Source organism: Calypte anna, chromosome 1 (genome assembly GCF_003957555.1).
Source record: "Calypte anna isolate BGI_N300 chromosome 1, bCalAnn1_v1.p, whole genome shotgun sequence".
Classification (NCBI taxonomy): domain Eukaryota; kingdom Metazoa; phylum Chordata; class Aves; order Apodiformes; family Trochilidae; genus Calypte; species Calypte anna.
Genome location: NC_044244.1, coordinates 54,595,903 through 54,609,412, shown reverse-complemented (window position 1 = coordinate 54,609,412; position 13,510 = coordinate 54,595,903). Strand labels below are relative to the sequence as shown.

At 42.6% G+C, this 13,510-nt stretch overlaps 1 protein-coding gene across 1 annotated transcript; it reads left to right on the top strand.

Annotated features, from left to right (window-relative positions):
- Positions 1-344: 344 nt before the first annotated feature.
- On the top strand, positions 345-12,170 carry FBXO7 (F-box protein 7). The gene is made up of 9 exons (XM_030460241.1): positions 345-633; positions 2,489-2,780; positions 4,669-4,896; positions 6,218-6,359; positions 7,292-7,375; positions 8,414-8,506; positions 9,434-9,610; positions 10,274-10,311; positions 10,687-12,170. The coding sequence occupies exons 1-9, from the start codon at positions 512-514 to the stop codon at positions 11,089-11,091; spliced, it is 1,581 nt and encodes a 526-aa protein (XP_030316101.1). The 5' UTR covers positions 345-511; the 3' UTR covers positions 11,092-12,170.
- Positions 12,171-13,510: the final 1,340 nt, after the last annotated feature.

Here is a 13,510-nt window from a genome sequence, read left to right as displayed (position 1 = left end):
CGAAGCGCGGGGCACGGCGGCACGCAGCCCACCGGCCTGCAGACATCACCTCAGCCAGTGGCCTTACAAGCCCACAAGCGTGGCCACACCGCTAAGGGGGGATAACACCCACGGAACAACAGCGACAAACCCTGGGCGAATCGCCCACTGAGGGAACCAAACGGCCACAACGGCCGCCAACCGCCACCCCCGAGTTTATAAACGGGGGAGAGTGCGTATACGTGACGCAGATCAAGACTCCTCCTGCGCATGCGCGGGCACAGCCCGAACGCCCAATCACCGACGGCGTAGCGGCGGGGCGGGTCCCACCATGCGCGCTGCCGCGGGGCCGATGCGGGGCGGGGCCATAAGGGCTGAGGCGGGGCCGGTGCTACCAAAACAACGACACGCCCCGGCAGCCTTTGCGCCCGCTCCCCCGCTACCGCCGCCGCCACCACCACCATCGACGCCGCCAGCCGGCGGGGCCCCGCTGAGGGGTGGGAGCGGGGTCGCTGCCGCCACCACCGTCGCCATGAAGCTTCGCGTGCGGGTGCAGAAGCGAACGGCGCCGCTGGAGGTGGAGGGGGCGGAGCCAACGCTCGGGGAGCTGCGCGCGCAGCTGCGCCGGGCCTTGCTGCCTGCCTGGGGGTACAGGTAGCGTGCGGAGCCAACCATCGAGAGGGCGGGTGGGGGGGAGGAGGAGGAGGAAGAAGAGAAGGGAGGAGGGAAAAAGGGGGTGGTCGGAGCGGGCCGGCGGGACCATACCATGAGTGTGGCGGGGGGGTGGAGGTGCCTTCCTCCCGCCTCATATCCCCCCCCCCCCGTTGGAGCTGCTGCCCCCTGGCGGGCGGGCTCCGGCGGTGCCAGAACGGGGAAGGAGAGGGAAGGGAAGGGAAGGGGGCGGTGGGTAGCGGCGGCCGGCCGGGGATATGGGGTGCGCGGCTCCTCTCCTGGCCGGGCGGAAACGTGAGAAAAGGGCGAGGGGGAGCACTCCGCCCGATTGTGCCGCCGGCTGCGGGGCCCACGTTGCGCAGGCGGGAGCGGTTGGTAGCCCCGTCCCGCCGCGGGGCAGGGGGCGGCTGGGGCTGAGTCACACATCCCCGCGGGTTGAGAGGTGACGGTCCGGTGGTTTTTCACATGAACCCGTTGCCCAAGCTGATGGAAGGCTTGGCAAGGCCTCGGCGGGGGTGGGGCGGCGGGGCACTGCGGCCTCCGAAGAGTTTTGCTTCCCGGCTGTTCGCTATGGATCGGGAAAGTGAAACTTTGAGAAGCTTCTCAGCTGTGAAATGTGGGTCACATAAATGCCCGTGCGGTCTTGACGTTGTAAGAATGGAGGCAGGGTGTCGGTTTTACAGTTCTTTCAGGTTTTTTAGACAATTTCTGTGTTTAAATTTCATAAACGATTTATTTATGAAGAACTCATGGCAGCCTTTGTAGGCGAGTCCTGGAGCAGGTCCAAAGGAGGGCAACTAAGCTGGTGAAGGGACTTAAGCAAATATCCTATGAAGAGAGGCTGAGGGAGCTGGGGCTGTTCAGCCTGGAGAAGAGGAGGCTCAGGGGAGACCTCATCACTCTCTACAACTCCCTGAAAGGAGGGTGTAGCCAGCTGGGGGTTGGTCTCTTTTCCCAGGCAACTCTCAGCAAGACAAGAGGGCATGGGCTTAAGTTGTGCCAGGGGAGGTTTAGGTTGGATATTAGAAAGAACTTCTTTACGGAGAGAGTGATCAGACATTGGAATGGGCTGCCCAGGGAAGTAGTGGATTCTCCATCCCTGAAGATATTTAAAAAGAGACTGGATGTGGCACTCAGTGCTATGGTCTGGTAACTGCAGCGGTAGTGGATCAAGGGTTGGACTTGATGATCTCAGAGGTCCCTTCCAACCCAGTCGATTCTGTGATTCTATGAGTGAAGTCTTCAAAGTCACTTTAAGAAGCCCCTACAAAAGGGGCTCGTTTTGCTGATGCTGGTTGAAGCTTTTGTATTCACAAGCCTTTAAGTAGGTAGGACATACTAAAGTTTCAGCCATCAGATGCATATCTGATAGCATCGCACTGTGCTGCACAGCAACCTAGCAGAGAGAAATCTGATGTTACCCTGTGTCTTGTCATGTGGGTCTGCTTTGTAGAGGATACTCGATAGCTGATTTCGTGTTTAGGTTTTTGTTTTCTCTCATTTGCAGTTAGCATGCTGTAGGCCAGCTGCTTACCTGTTGAATGGTTTGCTTTGTCAGGAAGCAAGATGGCTGAGTCTGAAACACCATCATTAATTACTGCAAATGAAGTTATACATACCAAGCAGCTACAACTACTTAAGACATTCTTGGAGAGAAATACGGGGGAAATAATTTCTTACCGTGTTTTTTCCTCTTCTCTTTATATATAGCTAATTTTTAATGAATTAAAACCCCTGGCATAGTACTAAAATAGTATACAGTATGCTTTTTTAACTATACCTTTCTGTGCAGGGCAGCCAACTAGGTTTCCTTTATTTTTTTTTTCCTGTTTTGCAGTTCTGATACCAAGTTTTCAATAACATTGAACAGAAAAGATGCTCTCACAGAAGATCAGAAGACCTTAGCTTCATACGGGATTGTTTCTGGTGATCTGATATGCTTGTTACTAGAAGAAGCAGATGGACAACCCAAGGTGTCTCCTTCTCCTCCTTCTCCCCCACTTCAAAATGGTCATGAGCCATCCATCTTGATTCCAAACCAAAGTCAGGCCAGCAGCCCAAAAGAAGAGCAGAATGAGCAATCTGACAAGCAGAAAGCTCAGGTGGAAGTTCAGGAGAGTGATGAGAGGGTAAGTACATGGGAATTGCCCTGTACAACACAAGGCATAAAAGAAAGTATCTTACTGTGTCTGTTTTTGTACTGTAGATAATATCTTCAGAATGATTTCTTGTGTAATATTTAAAAGTCAGATATTTGGGTTCAAATTTGTCTCTATTTATTGTATATTAGCTGTGAACTGAAACTAGTTCTGATATCTTGAGATCTTTCAGGTCTGACACTTTTACAGGAGTGAATATCTTTGTTGGAACATGTGCTACCCATAGGAAATTTAGGAATGTGTTTCTTACCTGCCCCAGTGCTGTGTCCTTGAGAAAACTGGTTATAGTACTGAACAAATGCAACAGGCACTGCCTTTCAGAAACACCACTCACAAGATGAGTGCATGATTTGTTTTAATGGGTTATAACAGGCAGCCTGCTGTAGTGTGAGGTTGGTCTGTCTTGTGCATGGAGGTTGTGCTGCTGAGATAGCTCCTGCTTGTGCTTCACAGGTGTATTACCCTGTATGCTTTGTGCAGCTGGTAGGTACATTTTTTCATATTACTCTGTGGTTTGTTTCTTATGTGACAGTACATGCAGTAAAGTTCCCACCTGCTGTTTGGTATTAGTTGAGTTAGTGGTTAGTTGAGTTAGTTAGTGGTTAGTTGAGTCTTCCTAGAGAAGACTGCAGGTACAGCCTAGTGCCATCTGTTTATACAGTCCTGTCTGTTTCAGCCAGGAGCTTGAGAAACTGAGAGGAAATTATTCTCTAACATTCATTCAGAGTAGTTTTTTTGTCTTGAAACAGGCTTCAAATACAAAATGTCCCTTGATGCAGCCCTTGGGAGGTCTTTTAAAGCCTTGTTTTAATGTGTGAAAGCTAAGATTTAGGGTAAAAAGAATTGCAGGTAATGAAAGAAAATGTAGTTGGACCACTGTCCTGTTGATTCTTGTCAGGAGCAAAAATCCTTCTGTGGTGATGTGGGTGTGCAAGCTCCTGATGTTGCTAGTCAGGCCACAGTAAGCTCTGCTACTTCTGTTTCATATTTATTTATTAATTGAAGGCAAGCTGAAAGATCCTCTCATCTTCCTCCAAAACTGTGGTGAAAGATGGCAGGAAACTTTCTAGGTAACTGAGAGTCATTGTAGAAGAGCTTTATGAGCTTGAAAATATATGTTTGACTGGGGCTGTGTCCACTGCTGTTAGTTAGAGAGGAGAGGTTCCACAGGTGGGTGGCCATGCCAGCCTCATACAGACATGAGGTTGTCTTCTGCCATTGGGCATGGATCGAGGGGAGAAGTAGCTACAGCTCCTGTAGATTGTTTTTTTCCCTTTCCTAACCCTTCGCCTAGGTAAATCTGCATGCAGTTTTCATTCATTATTTTTTGAATGAGTCTTTGAGCAATTTTATAATTAAATGCAATAATACAGCTTGATTTTGATGGAAGAAAGGAAGCCACAGTGGAACTACAGTGCTCTTCAAGTGTCAACAGATGTACTCGATTTTTTTTTTTTTCCCATTCAGGCCAATTGTGTTTGTAGGTCCAAGTTATCATTTTGGTTTCTTGCCATGCATGTTAGCTATACTTAAATGGTGGTACTACAGTGAGTAAATTATTCCTGTTTATGTTAAGAAATTTCTGATGAAGGTTTAATGTATTATTAGCTCTCTGTCTTCAAGTGTTATATACAGTAAAGTAACAGACCCTTACATAAATATCAAAAAATACAGATGCTATGTGTATAATTCCAGTCTCCAGCTAGGATGGTGTAAAAAGGTGCTGAAACAAGTCTGTAAAACTAACTCAGAAATCGTTAGAATAGACTTGGTGTCCATGGGACTGGAGTAAGCAAATAATGCTGATGTACATAGAGGTGTAATTTTCTGAACAAAAGTGTTCTGCTGTCCCTTGAAGGCAGGACCCAGCCTAGAATTTTCTTCTGGATTGGTCCCAGAAGATGCAGACCTGGAAGAAGGCACAGGTTCCTATCCCTCCGAACCCATGCTGTGCAGTGAAGCTGCAGATGGTGAAATACCCCATTCCTTAGAGATGCTCTACCTTTCTGCTGAGTGTACCAGTGCCACTGATGCCTTGATCGTTCTAGTGCATCTCCTCATGATGGAGGCAGGCTATGTACCTCAGGTAGGTGCACAAACAATCAGGAAATTCCTTGAACAGATGGAGAAACCTGTGGAATGTCATGGGATTGTGGGATTGAAGGTGCTCCTGAAGATTTGCTTCTGCCTCTGTATATGCCAGTCAGCAGATGGGGCTGCCACAGTATCAGCTGTTTTAATTTTTCTGACCAGTAAGACTTTAGCTGAAGACTGGAGCAATTTTTATGTGTGAGGTGAGGCCTATCCCTGTATTGCTTTCAGTCCTCAGCCTTACTGGGACCCAGCTGATAAGCTCCTCTTTCTGCATTATACCATTGAGCTTGTGTAGATGTGCTTACACACTTCATTGAAGCATAGTCTGAAGCATCGGTGTGATCTCAATGGTGTACTGTTTAAACAGTGGCTAAGGGCCAGGTCTGCCAAAATGTCTTCAATTTCTTTTTAACTTCAACTGAGTTTAGTTAGGCTTTGGCTCTGCTTAACCTACAGAGATACTGTGTTTGAGTATCTGTGGCAGGACCTCTCTACCTTGTGTGAGTTCACCTTTTCCCCCTTAGATTTTCAGATTTGTATTGTGTGTTTGCTGTTTTGTGGTGAGCATGCAAAAGAAGACTTGCCCTCAAGGAAGGTGTTTAAATTTTTTTTCTGTAAGGCTGACTAGGGACGTGAGAGGGGTCAGTTTAAGTGTCAGGTTGACCAGTACCAATTTAGTAAATCCTCTTAAGTGAACAGCGTTTCTGTACCCTGAAATAGTATATGAAGAATACATTTGCCACTGAGAAGAAAGTTTATTTGAGTGAGTAGGCTTGGAAGTGGAGATAACTGTTGTTATTTAAGGGAAAAGTCTACTGGTACTTACGGTTTTGTTGTATCCCTCTCCATGATTCCATCTGAGCCTTTTTATACTGAAATTGAAAGAGAAAATTGTTAATCTACTCAGATTTTTCAGATTACTTTCAAGCTGTGATTTTCAAGTCCTGCCAAGAAATTGTAAGTTCATAGAAAATGTGCAATAAGGTATTTTCCATGCAGTAAATCAGCATATGTGTAGGAGCTGTCAGAATGCTGGAATGACAGAATGAAGCAAATGTCTCAAAGAAATAGGCATGAGTGCTCACTCAGCCACCTTTCCTGTCAGCAATTGGGGCAGGACAGAAAATAAACTTCACCTTAGATTTGCTGTTTAGTGAAAATGGTATATAATAGTGAAATTATGTGCATTGGTGCTAAAATATAAGTTGAATTGCAAGCATCATTCTGGCATTTTCTACCTTATTTCTCTTTTTTCACCCCTCAGTCTTGGAGCATGGCTAAAGTATGGCAATGTGTTATCCCTGTGGTTTTAGGGAACAGAAGCCAAGGCAGTGTCCATGCCGGAGAAGTGGAGAGGGAATGGTGTTTATAAACTACAGTACACACATCCCCTTTGTGAAGAAGGTTCTGCTGGTTTGACTTGTGTGCCTTTGGGAGAACTTGTTGCTATAAATGGTAAGTTGGTCAAGTTTTTATCCTAAAAACTTGTACATTGCTAAATATCATCACTGTTCAGCAAGAGAAAATTTAAAACAGAATGCATAAAAGCACATTCAGAACTGCACCTTTATTATCCAGGTTGCTGAGGTTCCAGAGATGCCACTTCTTGATGCTGAATATTCTTGGCATTTCCTGTCTCCATGTTAACTATTTTCCTCACTCCAATCATATCAGTCCTTAGGGGATTCAGCTGGCCTTTTCATTGCAATGTTGTAAAACTCTGTTGCTTCTCCAGTTTCATAGGAACTCTGGTAAACATTACCAGACATTTAAAAAGGTAGATGTTGGAGCTGGATGATGGAGCTGTTGCTCCAGCTACAGTATTTTGTCTTGTTGCCTGTTCTTTGCAAGACTTATAAACAACTCCCAGTGTATGTATTTTTTAGCTTTAGCATGTAATCTTTCTTGTAGCACAGCAACAGTTTAACTATGGTATCAAAAATTGTATTTAATTTAAGCTATTCAGTTCAGAAAATTTAGGGAAGTCTAGCTTTTGAAGCAACTCCCATATCACTAGGTGGGTTTTTGGTTTTGTTTTGTTTTTAATTTAATTTTTTTTTAATTTTTAAATTTTTTTTTTTAATTTAATGTTTTAATTTTTTAATTTGTTTCTTTTTCTTTACTTAGCATTTGAACAATTCCACATTTTTGCAGAACCAGTATTGAATTGGGACTTAGTTTTAATTTCAAGAGACCTTTGATTAAAGTTTTAATGTTTATTTATTAAACTTGTAACTGATTATGCCATGATTATTAGTTGGGTATTTTCCTAGAGGGAATCTGGTAAGGGAGGAAAGTAAAACACCTTTGAAGGCTAAGACAGTCATGAAGTGACCTTTGTCATCTCTTAGTGTGTTTTAAAAAATTATTTTTTCTTTTATTTGCAGCAACATTAAAAATCAACAAAGAGATTAAAGGTGTTAAGAGAATACAGCTATTGCCATCGTCCTTTGTTTGCTTTCAGGAGCCAGGTATGTTTGAGCTATGATATTTATAGTAGTAAAATGAAAAGTAAGGAAGGATATACTTCAGTAGAGGACCAAATAGATAAAGAAGAGTGGAAAAGAATATAAATGTTACCATTTGGATGAGTAGTAGCTTTATGGTAAAGCAATTCATAATGTAGTCATTTAATCACATTTGCATTTGAAAGAGTTTGAATGTTGGATTAACTGCCTAAGGAAAAAACTCTGCAAAGCCCGTCATCCTGTGGCCCATGTGCCTGTTATTTGTGGAGTCCTAAGCATATGTGTGAATCTGTGGGGCAGCAATGAAAGTGTTATACCAACCTTCTGCCCCAGGCAGTTTAGGACTTCAGAGGCTGATGGAACCTGATTTTTTTTTGGTCAGAGAAGATATGCTGATCACATGGTCTTCCCAAAATGCCAAAATTAAAAGGAAAACTATGGTGGGGGGCAAGAGCAGATAGGTGTGGACCCTTGTGAGCACAGACCCAACTAGACTTTTGTTCCCTGAAGTGTGCATGCACTGCTTTGTTGGCAGCTGAGGCTGACTTGGTGTCCTACACTGTATCCTGGGTAGCCCCCAGTTGCTGATGTACAATTTTAGTTGAAAGGCTTTAGTAGAATAACTGAAGAGTGCAGTGTCGTGTATAGCAGTGGAGTTTTCTGACTCCTGTTTCTTTAGAGAACAGCAGGAAAAAAATATTTCTTTCAGAAAAATGAATATTGCAAGCATTTACAGTAAATCTGGATGTTACACATGAGCTTTGAAATCTGACAGAGGAAGCTCTGACAGCTTCAGTCAGTTATTTTTGAAGTCTTTAAGTACTTCTTGTAATGGTGCTTTTTAAGGCTAGAGGAGGGCTTGACCTCACTATGGAACTGCAGTTATTGCATGATTATTACACTGTAGCTGATGAGCTGCTTCCATCAAGATTACATGCAGATTAATGTTTTGTTATAAGTAGACCACAATTCCTTTGGTCTTACACAGTTTTTGCATTATAACTCTCAGAAGTTAAGCCTTTTACCTCTCTTCTTTGATAGAAAAGGTTGCAGGTGTTTACAAAGACCTTCAGAAACTATCTCGTCTCTTTAAAGACCAGCTGGTTTACTCTCTCCTGGCTGCTGCCCGACAAGGTAAGAGAAAATATTTACAATTAGAGCTGATACTTATTTTTTTGAGTATGGAAGGAAGGAGGTATATCTAAATCCTGGAATGAAAAGTGTTAGAAACAGCTGTTCAGCGATGGGTAATAGAAAGCTTAAACATAAAGTATTTCATACATTCTAAAGTGATTGTATGAATATTTTTATCTCTGAAGATGTTAATTATTTTCTGGTTTTAATTTTTGTTTGCTGTATTCTCATTTAAGAGACCAGAGTGACTGTTTTCCACACTTGGTATTTTGAAAGTCATGCCACAATAATTTTGTGGTGGTGGTTCTGTAGTTTTGATCCAATTTTTTTGTCAAAGCAGGAAAATTTATATAGCATCATATTTGGATGTCTAACCCCAGGAATGATCTTCTCAGTAACTGGTAATTGAGGGCTTGGAAAGGATGGTAGGAAGTAACTCAAGCTGGTGTTTGTGGAACAGTAGGAAGCCAGACTTTCTCTACATAAGTATTGCCATAAAAGGTCTCAGCTTTCTGTTCTGAAGACTGTTCAATGATATTTCCTCTAGACTTCAGTATTGGAAGGTTTTATGTGAAGCGTGGTCTTTGTGTTTTTTGTGGGCTCGTGAAATTTTTCCTTTCTCTGTTCCTTTGTTCTGTAGCCTATAAACATAGTTAGGTGGGTGGAATTTTTCTCAGGCATGCAGTGGCCAATAGTGGTCAGTATAGAGTGCAGTTTTCCCTATTTTGTGCATTCTCTAATGTACTTAGAGTTACAAGTGATGTGTTTTATAAGAAGTCACGTCACAATACTTTCCGGGAAAAGCAGTGTAACTGAGGCATCAAAGGCAAATGATTTAAGGGAAAGATTATAATTTCCGTTCTTTCTTTTAGGGTCTTTAGAGATAAACTCTGCACCACTTAGGTAATGCTTCTGTTTTCTTTGTAGCTCTGAACTTGCCAGATGTGTTTGGGTTAGTGGTCCTTCCTCTTGAGCTCAAGCTTCGGATTTTCAGGCTTCTGGATGTCCGTTCACTCATCTCTCTTTCTGCTGTTTGCCGTGATCTTTACACAGCCTCAAATGACCAGCTGCTCTGGAGGTTTATGTATCTGAGAGATTTCCGAGGTAATGTCAAGACACATGTTTTTCTCATTACATTCCTGCATGTACAGGGGGATTAGGGCTGACATATTTTGATAAAAGGCTCCTCAGGCAATCCCTTCTGATTTTTATACGCTGAGTAAATGCACTCATTTGTAATGCTAAGCAGTACAGTTGGTCAGGTATAACTCGGGTGGAGGCATTTTTTTGCCATGAAAACTAATGGCAGTCTGCTGTGCCATTACTAATGGACCATATGTTTCTTAGCATTGTATGGTGCAGACTCTCCTTGTTTCCACATGGTTTTCTGGCTGCCTTGGTGTACCAGCTATTGCAGATTCTGGGAAGTGGAGGGAAGAGATGCTCCTCCACTAATTCCTCACAAGAGTTTGAAGAAATAAGGTGATAAGGAAAGTGCTGTCAGAAGCGAAAGATGGAGACAGTGCATTCAGGAACTTGTAGAAGTGATGCTTTATGTTGAGTGGGTGTGCAAGTACATTACCTATTGAGTCATCCTGGAGCTTTTTAAGATGCGTTATCTTTATGAAAAATGTATTAACTAAAGGTGGTTTTCAGTCCCTTGATTGTTCTGACAGAGCTGTGGGTATCTGTGGCACGCATGCTACTTAAATATTTATTTTTCAAATTATTTTTAGGAAATATATTAATGTTTTGCTTATTTTGTAGATCCCATTGCAAGGCCTCGGGACACAGACTGGAAAGAAGTAAGCGGTTTTTTAATATAACCTCTCTGAAATTTGTCTCCTTGAACTAAGATGATGAAACATAGATTTTGGGAGGCAGTAACTTCAAGTTAAAGTGTGGTTTTCCATATTGAATTTGGAATACATATATATATTGAATTTGGGTTATAGTAGGAAAAAACAGCATCAAGTTACATGATGCATGCTCAGATTGCGGGTTAGGGGTCTTCCAGAGATGCTGTGTTTGGTCTTTGGCAGGCAGCAGAATTGCAGTTCTGGGTTTTGAGATTGAGGAGGAGTGCTTTCCTGAGAAGTGCTGCAGAACTGAATGCAGTTGCTGAAGCTGGAACACGGAGCTCTTGCACAGCTTTAAAATGCCTTTATTTCTGTCTGCAGCTATACAAGAAAAAGTTGAAACAGAAGAAAGAGGCCCTGAGATGGAGACACATGATGTTTCTGCCCCCTACACCTCATCCAATCCCCTTTCATCCCAACCCATTCTATCCTAATCCTTTTCCTCCCAACCCATTTCCATCAAACCCAATCTATCCCCCAATGATCATTGGTGGAGAATATGATGAGAGACCAACACTTCCCTATGCTGGAGACCCAATTAACTCGCTCATTCCTGGCTCGGGAGAAGCACCAGGCCAGTTTCCTCCATTCAGACCACATTTTGATCCAATTGGTTCCTTACCTGGAGCAAATCCTACACTTCCAGGACGAGCTGGTCCCAGTGACAGGTTTACACCTAGACCCAGCCGAGGCCGCCCTATGGACATTCGCCGTGCGTTCATTTGATTGCTGCTTTTTCTCAGTGGGTTTTCTAGTCCCCGAGCTTGCTTTCTAACTGCAGGAGGTTTAAAATCCCAGGCACTAACATCTGCCTTCTCTTCACATTGTGGCAAGAACCAGGTGTGCATGTTTCCACCACAAAGGCTGGGTTTGTTTTATGCTCTGGTAGTACTGTACCACCTGGCACTAGAGTTTGTTTCACAAAGAGCTACAGTTTAGAACATGTTGCTCTGCTTCCCACCCCTTTTAATTATTTGTGAAGTGCTACTTAGAGACCAGAAGGAGACCAGCCAAATATTTGCTGCATCAGATAAAGAGCACTTTAAATGCAAACCCTATCCTTATCTGTCTTATTTGAAGAGTTTTATTAAATTGCCAGGAAAAACAGTGTTTCAAAGCTACCTGGCTAATAATCTTTATTAACAAAAATATCTACCATGTTCTGCCTAGAATAGGATGCTACCACTGTTATGGTAGATATGAGTTTGTAGAAAATGTGAAAGATAATGTTTCCCTTTTCCTTTAATGTTTTATTAGGTAAAAAGCATTTTTGTATTGTTGCTTAATACACAAAGAATACAGGGAAGGGATTTTCTTTACAATGGAAATATTAGAACACAAATCAATTTCTTTTACAAACAACTGTGTAAAGTCATGCTACAGTGCAACTCAGAAGTCTGAACAGAAGCAGAACAATTTTACAAAGAACCAGCAGCAAAATTTTTGTCTTTTGACTTTACAAATACGGAGCTGTAGTACATGGCTGTATTTACTGTGAACTAAAACTGGTGCAAAAATAAACCTTTCCTCAGGCCTGACTTGCGGAAGGAATTAAATAGGTTGCAATGGGAACAGTATCACAGCAGAAACTGAATGAGTTCTCACTTTACTGCAGTAAATTCCATTTAATTCCATTACTTAAGTATCAAAATATTTCTTACCACGAGGAGATGTGTTGAATAAGCACCTTCTAAGTGTTATCAACTAATGAGCAATTGACAAGACCACTGTTATTAACCAAGTCTCCTTATGAAATCTGCAAACTGATGCTGGAGCTCAATTAAAGGAAGACTGGAATGACTAAACTTTGCTAGAACTTCTCATTTCTTACATTTTTTTTAAGATGGGTTGATTTCAGTGTTTCTATAAATGTGTAAATGGTACTGATGACTGTTGTGACAGCTGGTATTATTTTCTAAAATCTTGAAATTCCAGAAGTGGAAATGGAATGACATTTCCTATTAAATACAAGCTATTTAGTCAGTAATTCTTGTGTGCTTTTTCAGCGATTCATCTTGTTTTGTACAAAAATCAGTGAACTTCAGTAGAGTCAGAAAGTTTTACCATTAACACCAGTGGAAGTAAAATACTTTATTTTGCTGTTAAAAGTTGTATTTCTTCTTTCTTCCCTCTTGTGCTTAACAGCAGTGGCATACCAGTGCAAATCCTGCCATGATTTAACACTCAGGAGTATGTATTGATACGAGCTGGGGGGGACAGTGGTTTCCCTTCCATACCAAATTAGCCTTAATTTTTAACACCTGCCTGCAGTGTTTGAATTACCTTGTTCCAACAGAGTTTTCACTTGAGTCTATAGTTAGACCTCTCAGAGCTTAGTGATTCTTTCTATTCCACTGACTATAAAAGGAAAAGAGAAATTTGCAGTGTGGTGGTCTCGCCCCTCAGAAATGCATATAATTCAGATAAGGTTCTACAGCTTTAACTGATAATTTATAGCTTCTTTCAATTTTTTCAAACTATTTCTAGGAACACGTATCTTACTGTGTGTGTGGGATACATTAATTTTGTGGTGCTGATGGTGCTTGTAGTACCTGAGGACAGTCACAGAGCTTGCCCTGCTGGCATGTCCCATGTCCAGTACTCCTCTGGAGCTGAGTCCTCCCTGCCATGAAGACAACCTCATCTTACTTCTGCCAGGCTAGTACCACAGGTTCTGTTTATGTCAAATTTGTCATTTTAACATTTGTTTTTTAATAAATTAATTCAGCCTTTTTACAGATACACCACTAAGTAACCTAAAGATACCCCTTTACTTTCTTGTGTTCCTTGTGTAGTAAAGGTATTGTGAGTTAAAGATAAAGGAACCTGATTTTGCCTGAACTGTCAAGTTCCCTAATTAGGAGGTTCTTGTATTCATAAAATGAGTTTGAAATATGAAAGTGTGTAGTGAAATGAGGCAACCAGGTGCCACTAATTACCCAGGAGTGGGCATGAGCTTGTGTTAAGCCCACCTGTGCCTGATTAAGGGTGAGGCTTGAGTGCCACTGCCAAGGTAGTGCGGTGCTGAGAGAAGAAGCCAATCTCCCTGCAGGCATGCTCAGGACTGAGCTGAACCTCTGTCTCAGGCCTTGCCTTTTATTGGCCCCCTAATCCTGCTCATGTGCAGTTAGGGCCCGCCCTAATC